General features: G+C 45.0%; 1 protein-coding gene and 2 long non-coding RNA genes across 4 annotated transcripts; 1 reads left to right on the forward strand and 2 right to left on the reverse strand.

Moving 5' to 3' along the window:
- Positions 1 to 303: 303 nt before the first annotated feature.
- Positions 304 to 22,019, reverse strand: TEF (TEF transcription factor, PAR bZIP family member). Of its 2 annotated transcripts, none has more exons than XM_003202295.5 (5): positions 21,681 to 22,019; positions 11,707 to 12,030; positions 10,131 to 10,351; positions 9,295 to 9,506; positions 304 to 7,410 (listed from the first exon to the last, which is right to left on the reverse strand). In XM_003202295.5, exons 1-5 carry the CDS (start codon positions 21,781 to 21,783, stop codon positions 7,389 to 7,391), a joined length of 882 nt encoding a protein of 293 aa, XP_003202343.1. In that variant the 5' UTR covers positions 21,784 to 22,019; the 3' UTR covers positions 304 to 7,388. The 2 variants fall into 2 exon arrangements, with proteins under 2 accessions (XP_003202343.1, XP_085081778.1); XM_085225652.1 differs by lacking the exon at positions 21,681 to 22,019 and adding an exon at positions 17,068 to 17,409.
- On the reverse strand, positions 13,950 to 15,850 carry LOC146545301 (uncharacterized). Its single transcript, XR_014883760.1, has 2 exons — positions 14,768 to 15,850; positions 13,950 to 14,469 (listed from the first exon to the last, which is right to left on the reverse strand). It is a non-coding gene; the product is annotated as an uncharacterized LOC146545301 (long non-coding RNA).
- Positions 17,357 to 18,568, forward strand: LOC146545302 (uncharacterized). Its single transcript, XR_014883761.1, has 2 exons — positions 17,357 to 17,667; positions 18,012 to 18,568. It is a non-coding gene; the product is annotated as an uncharacterized LOC146545302 (long non-coding RNA).
- Positions 22,020 to 22,304: the final 285 nt, after the last annotated feature.

Below are 22,304 nucleotides of genomic sequence, written 5' to 3' on the forward strand. Positions count from 1 at the left end.
TGGTCTTTACCTACCAACCCTTGGAAGGGAAAAAAAAAAAGCAAAATTAGGTTGAAAATGAAGGAATGGAAAAGCTGTGCTCAAAACCTTGCAGGTTTTAAAACCAATTAATTCAGAAAGGGAGAGCCAGACAGCAGCTACCTGCACACCAAATAGTTACACGTGGGAACAGCAGTGAGGTCACGGAAGGCAATCAGCTCTTCAGCATCTACCAACTTCAGTGCAAACTGCAGGTGTAATGCTGGCAGTTGAAGTGTACAGCACACAGATTGCTATCTAGAGAACAAAACTACTGAACCTCTGTGTAGTGGAATATACTTTTTATTTCTTAAAAAGGAAGGGTACTAACAGAATTTAATACAGTCAAAATTTTACATTTTAAACAAAAGCTTTTATTTTTCTTAAAAACCAGTTATGAGCAGAGAGGTGAGAGGATTGAAACTACTCACAGAATCCAAGCTGAAGACTTTGAGAATTCAAATCTGTGGTTTATACAATTTAAAAAGTGTAATAAATGGAAATATAAAATAATACCAACTCTGCAACAGTGAAATGCCCTTTCTTCATTTGATTGCTGTTTAAGCACCTTTATTTTCTTCTATCAGCTGCCAAGAGTGTGTAGGTCTATGTACAAAGTAAGTAGTTTGGGACAAAAGATTCATATATGAATTAAAACCATTTATGGCGATCCAGCTTTACCCAGCCACTATACAATCTTTATTATTTCTTTTGTTTCTATAGAATCTCTCAGCCAGAATGATCTCAAGTGTACTTCATGGGCTGCTCTGAAAAGCAGCTACATTTACAGGAATTATTTAGACAACCTTTAGGAGTAGGCATCCAAGAGATTAGACAAGTTAACACGTAGTAAAACTAAGGTTCATTTGTCTCTCATATAAATAGTGTGCAGATTTATCATCCATCCCATTGAACGGCTGGGACAGATCAGTGCCACGTCTGAAGCCAAATAAAATATTTTTATCCAAGAGGAAACAGAATTTTAGGCCAAATATAGCAGTCAGGAGTTCCCTCTGACTTTTTAGTTCAAACTGAACGTCTTTAAAAAAGCCTTATAGGAGCAGAATTTTCTGAACACCCTGCACATATGCTTAGCTATTTTATAGCCTAGGGACACGGGTGGAGGGGAAGAAGAGATCATCTGTGCTCACTAGAAAAGATGCTGTAGCTTTGTTGTTTATGGAACACCACAGAAGCAGCTGATACCAGATAAAGTCTGTTCCAGTACAGCGTTGAAGACAAAGAAGTTATGTTATGGCTGGAGAGGCTGTTATCACAGGCTGATCTCCTAGCTGAAGACTGACAGACCAGTCTCCACATCTCCTCAAAGCGTTGGTGTCTCCTAACGGACTGCTTGTGATTAGAATCATTAAGGTTGGAAGGGACCTGTAAAATCATTTAGTCCAACCATCAACCCAGCTTGCTCCACTGTTCCTCTTTTAACACAAGATAGAACAGGTCATGAAAGCTGATGAGAGTTCCAGCTGTGCAGCATCCAGCTAAACTTCAACTCGTTAATTGCTTTCCCTCTCCAAAACCAAGACAGGGTACTCGTGTCATCTACGTACATAACGCATCTAATAGAGATGTAGGCTATCCAGGTTACAAATGAGCTTCAGTAACAGTCACTCACTGTTTCATTGCAACTTGCTGCAGTCTGGCTGAAGGGTGGAGGCAGATCTGATCAAGCCAAAAGAGGGAACAGTTAAAAAAAAAAAAAACCAACCCTTTCATTTTCCTCAATCACTAAGTGTTATGAATCATTTAACACTGCCACTTTCCAAATGCTACTCACACACAACAAAATTAATTGCTCAGCTAATGAGGTGGGAAGAATACAGTTACTGGTGCCATGGGTGACTACCCTTAAAGAAAGACTGGAAGAGAACCAGTTCCCTCAAATTCTCAGTTTCTCTGCTTAAGTAGCTCTTTTTTTTTTTTTTTTTTTTAAACACATTTTGTCTCGATAGAAAGCATCACAACTAGACTAGAATTCCACAACACCGATCTTGGTTTTGATTTCTGTAGTTCTCTAGGAAAAAAATAAAATCGTCCCAAATCAAGCTACACAAAGCATTAACAATATTCAGGAATTACAATGGAAGCACTTATTTATTACTTCATAGAACAGATCAGTTTTAAAAGTGTATTTACACGTTCTAAGTTATACAAAATACAGTATTTCAATAGTCATGTTAATCACCATATTTGAGACAACTTCACATAAAAGTGCAGAGGATGCATCTTTCCACGATCCTGGCCAGCAGCAAGCGGTCACCTGCAGCGTGACAGATCAGAGCTGCTGTTGTGCTCCCTGGGGAAAACAAATGCTGCCATACCTTCTCACCGAGCCACAGCTGCAGATCTAAGGAAACATTCAGGCAGGTACACGAGCAAAGTTTGTTGAGACCCACAGACCAAAATCACATGCCTTAATTTACTAGATGGATGTGAAGTACTTTTTTTTTTTTTTTTTTTTTTTTTACAGGTGTTGTACAGCAAAGGGTTTCTGCTCATGCCTTGGTTGGGAAAATGACATAACAAGGGTTTTGGCTATGTAACAGGCACCCAAATTACATTTAATATGAACAGCCTTATAACTACAAGTGACGGTGTTAAGGACACAATTCTGCAGCCGACTGCCTGGACAGAGCTTCACATTCAAAAATAGATCCTGTGAAGTCCATGTGGTTCTCTATAGATACAGGGCTCAGCCCATGCAGAACTGAGGTCTTAAAACACTTGGGGCCTCAGATAGTAACTTCTTCACGACACAGCACTATCAGTTCACGGGGGCAGGTCAAGTCCTGGCACAACAGCACACTCAGTTGAAGCAATAGCTATTTGTTCATGCCTTTCTGAGGTAACTCTCCACCCCCATCTCTGTATTCCTTTCACTTCGTTCTGAACTGCGGGCACGAGATCAAGAAAAGGAGATTCCCAAACCTGAACAAGTTTCCTAAAACCTAAACAATCTTCTATAGGATGGGGATCCAAACTGCTGCAGAATTTAAACAGCGAGGCTTTGGTTTCAGCAGCCTAATTTGGGTCAGTAACCTGTGGTACCGTTTTCCCCACTTCCATTTTCTGCTTTACTTGACAGGTATTTTTATGTTTATCTATATATGTATCTTCCTCAAAGTATTCCCTTTCCCCCATAGTTGCTTCAACTTGAAATCTGCATTCCAGAAGGGACTTGCTAGGGGACAGCATACTCTCAAGTTAAAAAAGAACATTCCGTATGACAAATCTGCATTATTGACAATTAAACCACTGTAGTTTCTCGATTAGCGTTATGTTAGCATCTCCACAGAAGTTATGCTTACTCTTTCTACCTTCTTCCCATTCTTTTGTTGTGAATTTATCCATCTTCACCCTGTTACAGTGGCAGCTATACAGATCAGAGTAATCAGCTGAAAATCTAGAAATCTAGCCAGTATCTTCCAGTACTGCAAGGGCAAAACAACAGCACTGACAAATTTATTTTGCTGCTTTTGGATTTAGATGTAGATTACTAAGAAAAAAAGGATTTATGCATTAAGCTAAGTTTGCATTTCTCATCTCTTGCTTATCAGCTAAAACAGTGAGGGCAAATGAAATCCTGTCTGGGTTTTAAAGGGTGCAAGATACCTTCACTCTCACTAAAAATGAAGGCGTCTGATCACAAGGAACAGAGCCATGTTATCCTGAAGAGGTTTACAGGGCTGAAGCAACAATATTCTCTTCTGTGCAAATCCATTGTTTTGGGGGAAAAAAAAAATCCCCACACAAGAATGTTTTATTGAGCTGTTACTGCTGGCCTTCTACTACACCCTTCAATGTGAAACACATTTGTTAAAATCAGTAGCAATCCTGCAGGTAACACTGAAAGTGATTTTGACAGTTATAATACCTTGGGCTTTCAAAAAGCACAGCAGGGAAAAGGGAAATTGTCAGAAATTACATAAAACGTTACCAAAAGAACTGTAGAAAGCCACATAACATTCTTTTTAAGAAAAGAAATAACTAAACAAGAAAAAGAGACAACAAAAAACATTCCTTCTCCCAGCACAAGTTTATAGTATGCTTTTTAACCCTGTCCACAGTGGGGGAGGGAGGGAAAAGATTTCAGACTGTCTGAACATCAAAACTGCGTGAACAAATAAGTGAAGGATCAGTTTATGAACACGACACCTGCAATCAGGGATACATCCACCTGATCCCAGCACAGGGCGCTCCAGAGTAACACAAATATACCCAGGGCTCCAGTGCTTGCTTAAAGCTTGATGCTCACCTCATCAGAACGAAGACTTTTTCCTATGGAAGTTAACGAGATCTTTGTTAGCGGCTTCACTGGGAGCAGACCTTGGCATCAGGTGAAAGAATAAAGTTCTAGGGACTTACTAAGTACCGAAATGCACTGCTGCATGGAAATGTAACTGTGTGGATTAGAAGGTCACGTACGAAAGTAGTACTGCAATAAGTTTTGTGCATCACTTACTCATTGTCAGTTTTTCTGTAGAATAAGACAACAGTCAATTGCCAATATCAACAGTTTATGCACTTTGAAAGCTAGTGCTGTGCAACGGCTGTTTGATTTCAATCTATTTCTTAATGAATGTAGAGCTGTCAAAAACAGCTCCCTTTAATGGCAATCCCTGCAGTGATGCTCCAAGATGCATTCCCTTTATTCCCTCCCCTTGGAGATGGTCCCTTTTTGGATGCAGTGGAGTATATTGGCAATAGGCACGCTTACGGCCTCTATGTAGCACGTTCCAAGGTTAGAGAACTTCAGACACTAACAGTGTCAATTCAGCATCTTTTAACACGTAGACTGAGCTAAAAGAATATTGGTCTTACGATCACTACGGAAAATCTATCCAAGCTACCATTTACAAATAGGATAGTCATCCTCGTCAAAGAAACAAGACTGTAAGTGAATCTTTCTGAAAGGAGCAGCACGCTCTGAAGCAGTAAGCTCAACTTCCCAAGACTGCAAAAGCTGAGAATGGAAATCAGCACTGCACATCACTTAGCCGTCTGGCAATGCGCACACTCCTTTCGTAGTTATTACCTTGAAGACGTTGATTCTTAACAACAACAACAAAAATCTCCAACTATAGAAGATCAGTCACATTTATCTCGAAGTGTGATTTTCCAGTTTTGCAACCTGTAGATACGTGAAACAGGATGTGCAGATATGCACTGTTTCCTACAGGGAAGCACAAGAATTTACTAACAGTCTTCTCTGAAATAAAATATATATATATATATATATAATTCACTGTTAGTTTCCACTGTATAAACCTTTGATATGACAGGAAAAGACAGAATTGCACATACTATTCTTACTGTTTTGCTCTTAAAATAGCGTGGCATACTGCAAAACCAGGTCCTGTATACAATGTATAGGCATTTAAAACATGCTCCTAAAGCAGTAAGACAGCAAGACCCAATGAAGGATTAGCAACTCCTTGCCCAGTTACAATATTCTTTTGATTTAAGCAGGAAGTATGACCTTCAAGAATAGCCAAAGCCAACTGGAAATGTAGAAATGATAAATGGAAAGAGTTGCTATATTTACATGCTGTCAGTATCATCAAAATAAAGGAAAAAGAAAAACTGGACATACCAAAAATATCCATTTGAATCTGCAATATTTGCTCCAGGTAGTGATATATGCTGATGTTTCAGCAACGCAGAGCTAAGCTATTCATCCATCTGAGGGTACTCAGAGATCACCTCAGAATCACAAATTCTGATTGTGCACTCAGTATAATTTTGTAACCAATGAAAGTTAAAAAATACTTTCTCCACTCCAGATCATGGTCCATTACAAATAACAGGTCAGTAAGTGCATTTAATATATATGCCCTTTACAAAGGTTATGCTTTCAAAAAAAAAAAAAAGTTACAAATCCTGCATTTTATTTTTTAGGTGAAGGTACAACATTATCTGCTGCCTTGCATCTTTTTCTCTTTGCCTTTCTGCTCTGAAGAGTGGTATCTCTTGGATAAATACTAACTCAGAATACTTGCTCAATGTTGTGTCAGGTTTTGCTGGTAACTAGTTGTGCCTCATAACTCAGGCACTTGTGCTTCTGAAAGCTTTCTGGATTATTTCTCTCGAGGTGTATGCTGTTCACCAATCTCCAGGCACAAATACACCAAACATTCACTCCTGTCTTACAGGCTTCAGCTCTGTGCTACTTTCCCAGAAAGTAAGTACTTGTTCTTCCCACTTAAATATAGCTCTTAACCTTCCTTAACATAAAGGTAGATTCTTGTTTGGCTGATGAAGCTATTACAAAGGAACTTCCACCTACTTTCCCCATCTTCAACACACAATAATCATCTCCACAATCTGCCTAAGCTTTCATCTACTCTCCCACACCAGCACAAGGAAGGGTCTTAGTACTTAATGCATCTGCTGTACCTCTGCAAAGTCTTTAGCTGTTTCAGATTTGTCAAACAGATGAAATACTCTTCTGCCACTGCAGTTCTCATGTAGTCAAGAGAGAGCAAATTGCAGCACGGCAGCTCATAGCCATTGCTTTGCTGGCACTAATACTCACTTGGTAGCCTTACACTGCCAAAAGACACGGGGATCAGACTAGCACCTTGTCCATGACTGCTAATTTGTAACAGAAGATCAGGCTTTGTTTCAGTGAGATACCATTAAAAGAAAGCGAGCCTTGAAAAAAAATGAGAAGGCAGGTTACAGCAGTGTTTTTCCTCTTACATGGGTTGTTTGATAGAGATTTCTTACAAGCCTCCATATGGCACGCCGGGGCGCTTTCTGCATTGTTTCAATACATCTGCTGTATTACTCTGCACTGGAAGCCTTACACATCACAAACTGCTGTCTTTGATTCTGCACTCACAACACTCCACAAGATGCTATGCTGTACCAGAAGCGAGCTGCAGCATTAGGTACAACTTATTCTACTGCAGGGGAAAGAAGTTTTAAAGTATAGCAGTTCTTAATATATACAGACACTTCCATTTAAATCTCTCTATTTACTTCCATATAAATCTCTCTATTTTCATCCACTCGAGTGCCAAAACAGTCACTACTCACACAGGCTGTCAACAGACTTTGAAACATGAACTTTGAGTGTCTTGACAAAACCCCAGTAAGTAAGCTTATTGTAGTTCATAGTTACAGTGAGAAAGACAGATAAGAAAGCCATATACAGAGTTAAGGAGACTTTGCACTTTTCATCATGCCCAGCCCTGGGTAGTTCAGATGGGGTACTTGCAGGCAAGCAGGCAGGCAGGGTCATCGTCAGTTGTGTTGGGACACCTCAAAGATTTCACTGCTCACTCTGAAGACTGGCGATTCATGTGTGCTTTTTAGTTTCTTTGTTTTTAAAAGTCTTTAAAGTTGCATCACTCGGAATCAGATAAGTCACTTTAAACAAAGCAAAGTGTTAAGTGTGACAATTTATTTATCATATACTTCCCACCATCACCACCACCACACACCACCCTGTGAAAGCAAATCCCCTGCTGAAAGGGTGACCATTTTTAGCATGTTTGAAAGAAATCAGACCAACACAGTATGAAGAGACATTCTGGTCGAATTAGAACATAAAAAGGGAAGAGAGATCAAAGCATACATTTACTTTAACTGTACTGGATTAGCCTGCTTCTTCACTTCCTTAAGAAGTCAACGCACAATTGGTTTAAATTCATACCAATTTTTCCATTATGTTTAAAAGACAAGCTGGGCACAAAGTCTTTAGTACAGGACAGAACCTCTGTTTCGTTTCCCTCAACACTCTTTTCAGATTTCAAGAGGGGAACTGGAAACTATCCTCAACATCTTCTACCTTGTTACTCCCTAATAGAAGCATTAGCCCAGGAAGCAGAGCTTAGAAGTTCTGACATAACCGCTATCTTAAGATAGCTTCTCTTGTCTAGAAGGGAACTTCTGCACAAATACTTCCGTTAAAGCTTCTGGTTCTTGCAGCTGGAGGTCATGGAGAAGGTCCCAACATCACACGCAGCATAGTTCTCTTTTAGCAGCACATACTGTTGAAGCAGCACTTGGTGCTGAGAATGGATTATTTTCAAGAGGGCAAGTCTTGTATATTAATTTTCTATCAAGAAGCATGCTAGAGAGAGAACCAGCAGGCACAGAGAGTCTAGATACACTGCTACACAAGAGATATGGAGGTGTACTGTTGGTAGCTTGTTCCATAGCATATTAGGGAGGCAAAGGACCAAAACAAACAAACAAAAAAAAAACAACAAAAACTTTGTACAACAGGTAAGGTGTAACAAAGTAACAGTGGCTAGTTTCTCTGTTTCCTCATGCTATGGAAGATTTTCTGTGAAAATTTTAAAAGCAATTCCTTAACAGATGGGGCTCAAATTCAGCATAAGAAGGCAGACTTCTTTTTCTCCCTTACTCCTCAGTTATGATGAATAGGCTGCTTCATCAGCAATTCGAGGAAGAAGTCTCCCCTCAAGGAACAAAAAATGAAGGATGGTGGTAGAATTACAGCCTAAAATCCACAACAAACTATTCTGTAGTCATCTGTAAAGTGAGAGACTCCCTGCTGTTCTCTATTCTAGGCTCCTGGAAGTTATCCAGAATTAGAGCCTATCAAGAGGCTTGAGCAGTATTTTACCAACACTGTACTGATTGTAGTTTTCCTAGAGCTTAAGGTAGAGATCTCAGTGTCCACAAGAGATTGAACATTTCCCTGTCCTAAAGATTCTCTGTTCCTCTTCAACAGGAAGAGAGTGCCTTCTAGCGCCTCTAAATGGGAGAGGAGAATTTCACGATGCTGCACAGCAACATCTTAAAATTATGTTTCACAATTTGACTGGGGCAGGGAGGTGGCACACAGGTACAGAAGAGTAGGATTTTCTTGAAAACAAACAAACAAAAAAAAAGACAAAGAAAAAAGAAAAGAACCTAAAGGACTCTGGTCTTTGCTTTTTTCCCTCCATTGAAAAAAAGAGAGATTAGAACAGAAAGCAAAAGCTCTGTCCAGTCACAAGGAATCCATATATATTCCTTTGGACAGGATAATCTGTTCTTTCGTATGACATCAGAAAGTGCTCTATTAGTGCTAAAGTTGTAAATACGGACATTAAGTTTCTGGGCAACATGAAAATCAGGAAATGTGTCTGAATGTTTTGCCAACAGACTTTTTTTTTTTTTTTTTAAAGATGCAAAATGGGAAAGCCTCCACAAACTTTATTTCTGAAAGTCTCTACAGAAGGCAGAGAAGTCTAAGAGGCTAAAACAAGGAGCCTTAACAAGGAAAAGGGGTGTGCTTACAAGGGTCCGTATCTGGTCTCGTATTTAGAAACAATGTTCTTGCATCGCCCCACTTCCTTGCGCAGCTCTGCAACCTCCGTCCTCAGGGCCGTATTCTCTTTCTCCAGGAAGGCTGCCCGAATTGTGATCTGATTCTCCTTTAATCGTCGAGCATCACGGGAACGCTTTGCTGCCACATTGTTCTTCTTTCGCCTTGTCCAGTATTTTTCATCCTGGAGCAAAAAGAAATAAGAAAAAAAGATGCCAACCTGACATTTTGTATCAAATAAATACCTCCGTCCTATAAGGGCACTACATTCCATACTTGAGAGCTTCCTTCATTGGTTCATAAGGCTCAGATGCTAAAATACAGGCAAGAGAGCACTGTAAGATTTCATAATCACACACAAGTCTTGCTTTAGCATAAACAAGATGCGCTGCTAGAACTGGAGAGAATAAAAGACTTGGCTACTAAGCCGTCCAATTAAAACCTGCCCTTGACTTAATTTCAATTCAAGAATGAACTTCCAAGAAAAATAGCCCGTTTTCTTGTCTGCTCAAAGCTACAGCAGGCATAATGCTGGGCAAATACATACGCTGGCCTTCAAAGCGCAGCAGATGTGGATGTGACCAGATAGTTCTTTTAATTTCTGTGTGTATCATTTTCAGTTGCTCCTGCCTGGTAATTATCTCATGGTACTAAACCAGCAAGAACAGCAGTTTACTTGTCAATTCTATTCCTGGCAATGCTTTTCCCCAGTCATGTAGCATGTTACCTTTATATGTGAATGTGTTTGGTCAAAGAGTGAAAAATTTTGATCACAGCCTAGAGAAGTCTGCAGTAATAAATCTGTTACCTTTTGCTCATCTGGGACAAAAACCTTCTTTGCTTTTTTAATCATTGGTTGTGGTTTCAGGTCCTCTTCAGTAAACTTGTGCTTGCGAGGATTGAAAAGCTCACCACCAGGCACACTGGACAGCACTAAATCAGCAGGGTCAGGATTAAAATTCACCTCAACTTCTACACAGTCAGGATCAATGGGGCTGGGTGTATTTCTCTCATTTTGCGGTGGGGACTCTGGCAAAAACAGAAGTTGCAACACATTCAGCAGGATGAAGAGAATTAACTCAGAAGCCACACTGGATACCTCTGTTGTTGCAGCTAGCATTTAATAGCTCTACCTGATATTTCTCTAATGCAATGCTTGGTACTGCATGTCCATTGTAATACAAGATCCAGGAACATCTGCCAGACTAACAGACATGAGTAGACAGGTGTGGGACAAAAGCTAAGACTTCCTCAAAGTGCTTTTTGCACTTGAGCACATTTAACATTGCTACAGCAAGTGTTTCTAAGTATGGAAATTGTATCAGCCTGAGATTTGTCACTTTGAAAACTTCACAGAAAACAGCTTGCCCAAACACTGCAGTCTTAAGTCCTTCAAAGGTAAGACAATTGCATTACCAAAGGACTAAAGAAGTGTACATTTAAAAACAAATTTAAATACATGCTACTACCGTGCCACATGGGAACAGAAGTGCCCTAACAAGCTGCCCGACAGTGTTCACATGAACTTTGACATATTTATCTACCACTTAGCAATTCAAGTTCATGAAGTTTGTAATGTCAGTGCAATCTGAAGCAGAGATCAATGAATAAACCTTTTCATATGCCACCTGGAAAAAAAACAAACAAACACCACACCTTATGCTTTACAGAAAGAATTTCACGTTTTGCTTTTCGCACAGGTTCCCAGGAGGAGGTCCTCAGCAAAATGCTTGCTGTAAACCCTGCTCCTGAAATAGCACTGTGCAAGTTTAATGGCTAAGAAGTTTAAACTCCAACACTACTCATGAAAAGCAGAAGTCTCTCAGTACCACTTAAGTACATAGTTTTGTTTCTTTGTTCCTTCATTCTCTCTTCAAAGCAACACAGAATATTAAACTGTACCACTAATAGACCTTTTCCAAAGGTCAGCTTACCAGTTTCATAGGCCAGCAAGGAAATGCTGCTTTGTTATTTATTTTTTTTCCAATTAAGCATTGTTATTTGAGGGACAAACCAAGGCAGTACAAGTGACTTGGCACAACCTATCGAATCTATTAGAAGCCAATCTGAGCAGCTAAATTCACAACACGTCCAGCTTCTCACCAAATAAGCAAAATTAAGAAAACAAATTCTTTATGCTGGCATTCCAGCTCCACTGATTTCAAAAGAGAAAGGCTGCAATACTTATAAACACTGACTCATTTTTCCAGTAAGGAGACTGAGGAAGACGAGAGGCAGCATCTTCATGAATTGACACATAGGCTACGCTGAGCACTTTCCTGTTACTTAGCCTGCCACAGCTAACAGCAATGGGTTAGCACACCTCCTCTTGGATCTGAAGAGGCACCTGTTGATAGCAGAACAATCAAAACAATTCCATCTACCTGTGCTGGAGGCTGCTTCAGATTGCTGGTAGACGGCAGTAGATGACGAAGACACAGGAGAACCAGTGGATGCACTGGCTGGCTCCTTTTCTTCCAGCTTAGCCACAGGCATGAGTGGATTCTGGTTCAAATCCAGGTGAGTAGGGCTGGAAGGAATTCCATTCTCTAGGAGAAATTCGTCCAGATCCATGTATTCCAGATGGAAAGACTCTCCATCGTAAGGAATAGTTTTGTCCCAGATAGGTGGCATGAGGGAAGCTGAGACTGCCATAGTGCTGGCAGCTGCCGCCTCATCTTCCTCAAGCTTTATCTTCTTCTCTTTATCTGAAAGATACAAGTAGGTCACTGCACAAGTTGCAGCTTTAAAAAAAAAAAAAAAAATCCCATGGAAGAAAATTCAGTAAACCATATTTCTGTCTTAAGACATGATCTGGAAATGCAGATGTTGAAAGGCAACATTTGTATGCAGCTCAGCATGGAGTGCTTTGCTTCCCTGCAAGGGCTGGACCACAGTTGAGTAGCCTTGAAGATTATCAACTCTGCTGTGAGAACTCACCAAAGTACACTATAATACTGCATCTGGCTTATTATTCACTAGCCACTGCAAAATAGACTGGTTCATTTGTCTTATCCTGACTTGTCCTGGAAGATGGGGAAGTGAATGTCCTGACATAGAATTACAGCGGAAGCCATTAAAGAACTTTGAGGAAGCAGAGTAGTTTATTCTATGCACGAGGGAAAGAAGGTGCAGAAGAATAATTTAGATTGACATTCAGAAGTAAATAAGGGTTTTCAGATTGCATTTGAAAATCAGCTGGAAGGGTCCACAGCACATCAGAGACCTGGACCACTACTGTTCAGTATTTCAGATGCATTCCTTTCTAAAATGACTCAGCATGTCCACATAAAGTAATAGCTCCAAATGCTGTTCACTATAGATAGCTCAGTGTACCTACATACAATTTTTACTCTTTGGGGAGATGTCTGATAAGGCATACTCCCACATCTCCACCCCCAGGCCAGAAAAGACTGATGAGCTCTCCATTTACTATGCTACAAAGCATGTAATACTGAAAAATGGCTGTTTCTACATTCCCCATAGCTACTGAATCTTCACAACTGTCTGGGACAGAATCCAAGCAGAAAACTCAAGTTATGGAATAATTACATAATTTAAGAGATAAAAATAAATCGGCAAAAAAAAGTCCAAGTTCTGTTCCTGATCCAGATCTCCACATAGCTATGCAATTCTACCTGCACTGCAAGGAAGCACTGCAGAAGCAATGTTAGGGCAGTGACTACTGGAGCCAGTGCTGCCATCAAAAGGAACAGTCACCAGGTGTAGCTGTACCAACTGGGAATTGCATCTTATCAAGGAAACAGATAAATACCCACTCTGAGGGAACAAGGGCTGCAGGAACATACACTGGAGCACTGTGGATCTCCAGCATCTGCACACAGCAGCCTGACAAAACGCACAAGTCCTTGGCAATAGGATATTCCAGACCAGTTAAAATCTACTAAAGGAGTATTCTACTTCATCGAGGTGGGAGTGCGGTTGAAACCGTGCTCTAAATCAGAAAAGCCTATTTATATAAAGCCTATTTGATAAAACTGGCATTCCTTCCACTGCTGCCTTAGCTGAGACGGAACTGAGATTGAAAGAGCTTTTTATGGCTCAAAGAACAGCACTGCCATACAAAATAAATTATCGTTTTCATCTACCATCCCCCAAATATTTTATACAAGAGATAGTTACTAATCTAAACACATAAGAAAATACTTATCTGCTACAGACTTGGGACTAACAGTAAGTACCTAAAGGGTAAGCTTTGCTAACATTATCTCCTTGCAGCTATGGGGTGCTCCCCTCACAACTTCACACCGCTGCCTCTGAACTTCCACCTCCCAACACCTATCCCTGCTATAAACTCCTTTGCTAACTTCCCTACCTTTTCCCAGGCAAAGCAAATGTTCAGGTTAACAGCCACGATCCAAACCGCCTGAATGTTCTAAACAGCTTGTACTTGAAGCAAGTAAAGAAATGCTGTCTGCTCTGTTTCACATACAAAGATGACGTCACTAGTGAGGCACACTCCACCAAATCAGAACAGCCATTTTACATCAAGCTTTTGAATCTAGGATATTGCATTCCCATAAGGTTTGCATATTGCCCAACACAACCACCCAGATTTGTGCAAGGACTTGTGTACATAACAATACAAAACAAGTGACAATAACGATTTCTTTATAAATCGCTTTATTTTTTTATCAACATGATAAACAACTTGTGAATGTTGAATCAAAGTGTCATCACCCCTTGGTCTTAAAAACATCAGTATTCCATTATAAATGCAAGTCTTAACACAGCCAGTAGTGCACGGGCATTGCAACATCTAACGCAACAGCTCAAAATACAAAGCTTAGTTGTTGTATCTCCAGCCTCTCCCTTCCTCCCTCCCCCCCCAGAAGATAGATGCCATACTGCAGGCATGTGTGGCTCTTATAAGAACTTTCAGAGCCCCACAGATGTGCACCATCATCCTGCTGTACGTTAGTACCCCAAAAAGACCGCGGACCTTCCAACTTCCTCTTGCTATTGTCCCTGGCTCACATCAAATTAAATCCTTTCTTCACATGAGAGGACCACCTGATTCTTTTCCTTTTGCTACACGTTGAGAACTGGACAAGCACTGAGTCTCCAGTGTCGTCTTTGTTTAGCTATGCTGCCTCTTTCTCCACCCTCACTTCTAGCAGCAATATCTGAAACAAAATTAAAATAGCAGCCGTTAGCAGGCATACCAAGTGCCCATGTATTTCAAACATGACGCATAAAAAGAGAACTGTTGTGTGATCATTTTTACACTGACATTTTCCCACTGGCTTTCTTTCAATTCATTTAATCTTTATTTCCTGCTGCACAACATCCTGCTGGGTACACAATATCTAATGAAACACTAATTAACTTCTTGCATCTTGAGGTGAAAGTTTCTGCCTGCCCCAGCTCAGGGACCTGAAACATTAATTCTCCAAATATATTTATAGTGTAAACAGGTATTACCTGACAGCAGAGCTGCAGTATCCTAAGAGGCTCCATTTGCAGTGATTCAAGGTCACCCTGGTAAATCTGGACTGTAGTTCTGCAGCTGAAAGCTCACGTCCAATTTAGTCCTCTCACTCTGCTACTGTGACCTATTAACTAGCTTGTACATCTGCTGTTAAGAGAGGTCACTAGTTTACCTTAAATAATTCTGGTAATGAAAAGCAAGAACTCCAGGTCACTAACAGCTGGAAACACTCATTTTAGCAAGCTGGAAAGAGCTTTATTGCTCATGCTTGTTTTTCCACAAGACAAGACAGAAGTTTAGGCCACTACCAGTACCCACACTTTTGAGGAAGCCCTACTTCATCAAAAATATTTTGCCAAATTATACCAAAAATGTTGTATAGTCGAAGGCTGATTCTTCCACAGATCCTCAGCCCCATTTGTGACAGTGCAACAAGATAGGTTGTAGAGTAATGTACTCCTGATGCCCATTACTGTGATGTTTGATGAGGCATTCCTGCCACAGCAGCATGCAACTGGTGATTAAGGCATCCTTTGGACTGGAGAGTATGCAGCAGTTCATTATTAATAGGCAGGACCTACACTCCTGCTCCAAAATATTAATCCTCTTCCCTTACTCCACAGACTTCATTATTTTAAATTACTATTTTTTTTTATTTAACCCTTATGCTCTGCTTAAGAACAACTTACAACAAGTGCTGTTGCATATACTCAGTACATGGCAGAGCATTCATGATAGCATTCAGTTGGAACTGGATGTCCTCTGCTGTTGCTCAGAAGGATTAGAAAGCCTGCTCGCTTACTGGGTAGTCGAATTACCCAGGGCAGTTGGAAAACCCATAGGAAGCTTGTGCAGACTATAAATGGACACAACTGCAGCTAGTTGATACCATTTATCTCAGAATAATACACCAAATTGTATATTGTCAACAAGCAAAGCACACGGGAGCCTTTCTTAGAAAGCCTGCTGACACTTTGGCTCCATCCATGCATTGTAAAGGAACAGAAAATAAAAGAAGAATCCTCTGAAGTCAGTAGTTGCAATTGTACTGGCAGGTCTTCTGTAAAATTAAGAACAGTTACCTGCTAATAGGGGTGCCTTTTTTCTCTGTCTTGCAAACATGCAGAGAATTGAAGCATCGAGAGATCAAAACAAACAAAGCAACACGTTTCAGGAAGCGTGAAATGAAATGACATAGTGCCAGGTGAATTAAAGGAAGCCCTGGGAGAAATTTAAGAATGGGAACAGTGTGAACTTCATCCCAGCATGAATAGAGAGGGGTAATCAGAATTCAGCGGGCCCACCAATAAGCTTAACAGGGTCACGCTGTGTGCCTTCCCAAGCTGGAACGGGGTCATCTGGTAAGGCAAAAAGAATTCAATGCTTCTCATTTTAGAGCAGTGCAAGGCATAAAATCCTTATTTGTTTTAAAATTTCACAGTTCCAAATGCTGGACGTAGAAAACAAAGCGGCCATATCCTGTTTGGTCACCACACACCACCTGAGGTTGTTTCTGATAGCACTGTCACCTCTAAAGGGTATTGGGTGAGGATAATAACCTCAGCACTGCCGTAACGTTGGAGATTCAAAATGCACTGCAGCATCCTGTGCCATAGCAACACGGCCAACCTCTACCCGAGGCTGACCTCTCTATTATTATTATTATTTATTTTTTTTTTTTAGAGCAGAAAGGAGAAAAGGTATTGGCCAGAATCACGAGACGAATAGGTTTACGCAGTGCTGTGCAAAGATAGAAAACGCCAACGGCTCTGCACTGGGAAGGCTGCAGCCAGCCCTGTTTGCACAACGCTGCCCTCAGGAGCAGAGGAGCCCCGGCCGGGCAGGACGGCGCAGGTACCGGGCACACCCTTGGGGATTAGGCTCGGTGCGAGGCGCGCAGCTCTGCCCACACAGCGTGCTGAGAGCAGACAGAGGCACCTGAAGGCTCCTTCCAGCCCAACTTTGCGGCAACGGAGGCAGCCGCCTCCCGCGGCACACCCCGCACCCCTCCCACCTGAAGCGTTTCTCGCCGCCCCGACGCACCCGGAGCGGCCCCAACTCCCCCCCCCCCCCAACCCCCGCCACGCTGCGGGGCTCGGGGCGGAGAGAACGAGCGCAGGGGGCGCCCCCCGGATCGCCACCCCCCCCAACCCGCACCGGGCCCGCCCCTAAGGCGGGAGGACGGCGGTGGCAGAGGGAGGGGAGAGCGGTGGAAGGAGGGGAATGGGAATGGAGAGAGGGGAAGCGGGGGGGGTTGGGGTGCCGCGCGCTCCCGCCGCCCACGCGCGCTCACCCAGCCGCGCGTCCCGCGGGGGGTTCTCCATCAGCTTCTTCAGCACCAGCGGGAAGGCTCCCGCCAGGCCCTGCTGCTCCGGCTGCTGCGCGACGGCCCCCGCGCTCCCCCCGGCTGCCGTGGGCTCCGCTGCCGCTCCTCCCGCCGCCGCCACCGCCTCCTGGTGCGCGGCGCGGCCGGGCATACTCCCCGCGAGCCGGCGGGCGCCTGACGGGCTGTCAACGGTCGCCGACGGCCGCGGCGCGAGGCGCCAGGCTGCTGCGGCGGCACCCCGGGACCCAGCGACACCGAGCAGCTGGAGCGGAAGGGCGCATGCGCGCCCGCCTCTCGCTTCAATATTCACGAGCGCCGCGGCACCGCCCACTCGAGCCCTCGCGACTCGACCCGCCCTCTCCGCGGCGCCGATTGGCCCGTGCCGCTCTAGGGGCGGGACCTCGCCGCCGGGCTCCGCCCTCCCCGCCCCGCCGCGGCCGGCGCGGGCACGCGTCCCCCGCCCTCCGGGGCACGTGCAGGGGCAGGCTGCGGCGGCTCATTAGCATGCGAGGCCCCGCCCCTCGCCCCTCCTGTACAGCGCTGCGTCACCGCCAGCTGCTCCTAAAGGTAGGGGCGGACTGAGTGCGTGCGTGCGTGGGTGGCGGAGGAGCGGCGCCTTTCGCGGGGTGGGCGCGCATGCGCAGAAGCGAGAGACACCCTCCGCACACACACCGGCATCTCGCCTTCGGCAACCGTTGGCGGCTGTGGAGACGGTGTAGCTGCGAAGTGCCCTTGCTAGCCCTGATCTCCGTGGGCCCAGGCCCGCCGCTGGGGAGCTGTATCATAACGATGGTTGCTGTGGGGCGAGGCCCCGCCGCTGGCAGGCAGATCCCTAAATATTCCTCGTCTAGAGCCCGGGATCGCCGTGCTCACACGGCCTGGATTTAATCTCCCTCTGCCCTACATTGCAGTGCGGCCGCTCCAGATAGCGTGAGCAGCCAGGAGGGACATCAGCTACCCTCAGCGGTCCTGGTAGGGCCTGCCTCCTATTCCAACAGCAGAGATTCGTGCTGGGATTTAAGCTTCTGAAGGCGCACGGAGATGTGTGTATGCCAAGTTCATCGCTCAGAGCACAGGCAGAGCGTGAGGAGCTTCTGCCGAACAACCAAGCTCGGAGAAGTGACAGCACCACAGACACAGGCCTCTGCTGTCAGCAGCTGCTGCCTCCTGAAGGCTCTTGCTGAAGGCTGGCTGCAGCAAACCTGCCCGGTGCTGCGAGCAGCTGGAGGAACGGGCACACAGCCCCTCTGCAAGAGCCCCAGCTGCACCCTGCAGCACCACGGCTGAAAGGGTAGGAAGGTTCCACCTTGAAAGGGCCCTATTCCTCCCAGAAGACAGTAATGCTGCCTTGGTTCTTCTGCAGACCTCCAGGGCAAAGGCTTCAGAAGTAACTTCAGACATCGCGGTTTCTAAGCACAGCTTGATTTGACCCTTTCTAATAAACCTCAGCGGTCACTGAGACACAAAATCAGGTCTGAATTCCTCTCTGCGTGCCCCAGAAAAAAGGGACAGGATTGGAAGTGACGTGTGGTAGGTGCTCCCCACTGATACCTCATTGCAGCAAGCCCTTGTCCAACTCAGAGGGACATGGAGCACACACTACCCAACATACCAGCTGCTTCTCTTGCATAGGCTGGAGACAGAATCTCCTTGACGATGCCAGCTCACATGGAAGGCCACCTGGTGAATGTAGGATGCTGGAGCAGTGTGGGTTAACGTATCATTGCAGCTGATAAACCCAGCTGCAAAAGCATGCAGAACAGGTCATGCTCCATTGCCTGGTGTGCTCCAGGGCTGCCACGTGCCTTTCACAGGCTCCTTCTGCCTTGCCAAGCTCAGCTGGCAGAAGAAATAATCATATGAGTGGAAGGGGGATGGCACTTCACATGGGACAATGAAAGACAGATGTCAGACCACACAGGACAGAGGCAGCACATGGAGCTCAGCAAGGGGCAAGTAAAGGTTTACAGTAAAGCCTTTGCCCAGAAAACAGCTAAATGGTAGGTGGTAACAAGAACACAACCTAGCAAGGCTGGGAAGCAGCAGCTTCTTATGAATAGGGTGAGGGGACTTGGCCAAAGTGGGGCAGGCTGCAGGCTCCCCATTCAGCTACAGCTCTCTGGGTTGCTTTGTTCCATTGTTGTTGCAGCTGGAGGCCCCCAGGGATGATGCTATGTGTCAGTACAGTACATAGCTCCTTCAAGGAATGTGCTCTGTGTGCATCCCCCCCCCACAGATCTAAATGGCAGCTACTTTGCTGGGTGATGTCTGTGTGAATGGAGGTTGCTACATCCAGTCAGCATCCTTTCCTCCAGGGATTTTCCCTTTAGACTGATCACGCTCTTTCTCCAGCCCATTTCCACCCCAGCTAAGTAGCTGCTGAAGCTAAAGTTCACTCTACACTGCCACTGCCTCGTGACTCTGTTTGGGGAGGGTTCGGCCTGCACAATGTTAGCTTTTCTGCCCGAGGGCAGGAGGTCCTGGGGAGCATTCCTGTGGGTTCCCTCTCACAGCACCCTGCCCAGGCGTCGGCTCTGCCCCACCAGCAAGGAGGGAGGTTGCTCTGAGAGCTTTTCCTCACTGCTTTAGGGGAGTAGGGATTCAAGTTGCTGCCAGCACAAAGTGGACGTTGCTCCATCAGCTGTACCTTCCTGGTTGAGTTGGGATCTGCCTGGATCTTTACACTTGGTATTTTGCTCTGCAGCCGAGGAGGAAGAGAGGGGGACAATGAGATGTGAGGAGAGGAATGCAGTGGCCTTGGCTGTCACTGTCGGGGACAGATGATGCAGAACAGCCCAGCTTTGATGCAGCAGGGAGGGAAGAAGAAAGTAGCTCAGTGCTAAGCACAGGGTGGGACATGTCCAGCAAGCTCTACTGGGAGGTCTGAAGCCTCATTTCAGACACAGGGACAAGACCCAGCAAAAACAGAGGGGTGTGTAGATATGGAGACCTGGGAGGGAGAACAGAACTTTGTGAGAAGTGGGATGTGATGGGAACACTGGCCACAGGAGGGAAGCAGCATAATAATCACAATTCTGAGGGTTACATGAGGTGATGCTAAGAGGCAGGGTGGTCCCAGAACTGAAGAGGAAAGCTGCCACAAGACAGCAACCTCAGCTGCCAAATAAGCCACATTCAGTTAAAATGAAATTATTCCCTCTGCAAATCATTGATCCCCAACGGCCCCTACTCCTACTTGCCAGACAGACCAATCTTGCCAGCAGCCCCCCGTTGGATTAGTTCAATCCACCTAGCTGTGGAGACCAGAGGTCCCAAAGGGCCAGCCATACTTCAGCAGAGCCCACAGCAAGGCTCTGTGCCATGTGAGCCACTTCTGTCCATTACTGCTGCCTCCCAGCCAGGTCTGCTTTCCACATGGGCATCAGTCAGCCCTGAAAACATGACCTGCTTCACAGCATGTGGTATGTAAGCACACCAGGTAAAGCATACCAGTCAAAGTCTCAGGAAAGGAGTGAGCCAAGCAAGCTCACAGATGGGAGCGACAGAGTACTGTAATAAAATAAGCCTCTAGAAGGTATGGGCATTTCCCCTTGCCTTTTCTCACAAAGTTTGCTGTATTTCAGCGGGTGTTGGCAGCTGCTTTATTGCCACAGCATTCTTCTTTCCTGTTGGCAATCAGGGCAAAAGGAAAGCTCCCCTTCGCACTGTGGGCCTGGCTTTTCTGCTCCCAGCTTGGGTCACACTCCCCCTCAAGACTGCCGAGCTTCCTGCCTTGTCCTCTGGCAGCTCCCTGCCCAACAGTCAACTCAGTGGGGGTTCTTTTTGGTGAGTTCAACTTGCTCGTGCCTGGACATGAGTGTGTGGTGTCGAGGTGTTCCCACACACTTCACTAGCACTTGGCAGCAAACATTACAACACAACAACCAAAAAACAGTTTGCCAAGGGCATGTGACATCCCATCCAAATCCATCAAGTCCGTAAGTTATGTGATGGGCGCTTGGAGCGTGCCCAACAGGAGAGAATCGGTCAGCCCGGCAGAAGCACAGACTAAACAACTTTTTGGATCATTTCCATTTGTTTTCTCGGAGGCTGCACAAAGAGTGGAAAAGCCTAGGAGTACCCAAGTGCTCTTGCAAAGAAAACACATTTGCTTTGTTCTGTACCCCAGCTTCCAACCGATAAACAACTGCAGCATCATGCACAAAGTTTGCACAGAATCAGCCAGCTGGGCACCCCACCCCAGGCAGTGCACATCTGGGGAGCAGTAGTGTCCAGAGACTGAGCACTCATTAACTATTAGATAGGACAGACAGAAATCCTGGAAGTTACTCCTATGTGAGCAAAAAGGTTTGTACCCAATTCTTCTCTGTGCAGAAAGCTTTCAAGAAGTAGCTTAGATTAAAAGGATCAGGAGCTCAGCACTCCTGATGGATTTTGTAATCATTGCATCAGTGCTGTTTTATTCCTAGCTGCACGCCACACTCAGTCCCAGCACTCCCCATCTCACTTGGTGAGAAAGCACACCCTTGAAAAGTTTGCAGTGAACAAAATTCTGCCCCCTTCTCGCATTGCAATTTAAAGAGAAAAAACCAGACCCCTAAGCATTCCCTCCGTCCTACCTGTCATTTTGTTGGTCCAGGGTAAGGAGTACTCCAGCAGAGACTTCAGGACTTCGGGAAAGTCCAGGGCGGCAGGGCCCCCAGGGCTGTCGCAGACTGACATGTCCTGCGCCGGGACTGCTTTAGAGAGGCCAATGGAGTGCCAGCAGCCTGACCGCCAGTGCCGCAACCCACTCGCCTGGACCTCACGAGAGGGGTTTGGAGGCACCCGAAGCAGGCTTTGCCAAATAACTCCGGCTGAGAAAACCCGAGGAGGAAGGGAAGCAGCTTGGTGGAGATGCAGTTTGCCCAGCTGTCTTCACCTCCCCCACTCCCACTCTGAAGTGGCCAATTGTGGAAATCGCTTGCAGCCTAGCAGGGCTGGGCCGGGCTGCTGGCCAGCACGGTTTTACAGGGCCTCTCGCAGCCAATCCGACTGCGAAGAACTGGGCCAGTTATCTAACTTTGAAAAGGCAGCACCCTTTTCTTGCCCAAGGTGTTATAATAAATACAAACGCTGTGAAGAAAAAAAAAAGCGCGTGCACAGTCAGGGTGCACACGTTGGCTGTGAGCACAGCAGCAAATGGATCTGTGGAGCTACGAGCTGCCCACCCTGCCCCACAGAGACATACACACCGTGCCTGC

Source organism: Meleagris gallopavo, chromosome 1, assembly GCF_905368555.1.
Source record: "Meleagris gallopavo chromosome 1, MGAL_WU_HG_1.1, whole genome shotgun sequence".
NCBI lineage: Eukaryota > Metazoa > Chordata > Aves > Galliformes > Phasianidae > Meleagris > Meleagris gallopavo.

Excerpts from the sequence above, each read along its gene's own strand:
- TEF (XM_085225652.1), bottom strand. The coding sequence starts at position 17,251 with ATGCCCGGCCGCGCCGCGCACCAGGAGGCGGTGGCGGCGGCGGGAGGA. Across the intron at positions 10,352-11,706 it reads TGAAGCAGCCTCCAGCACAG|AGTCCCCACCGCAAAATGAG; the intron begins GTAGATGGAATT and ends TGTTTTTGCCAG. Across the intron at positions 7,411-9,294 it reads GAGACCAGATACGGACCCTT|TGACTTATCTGATTCCGAGT; the intron begins GTAAGCACACCC and ends CTTTGTTTAAAG.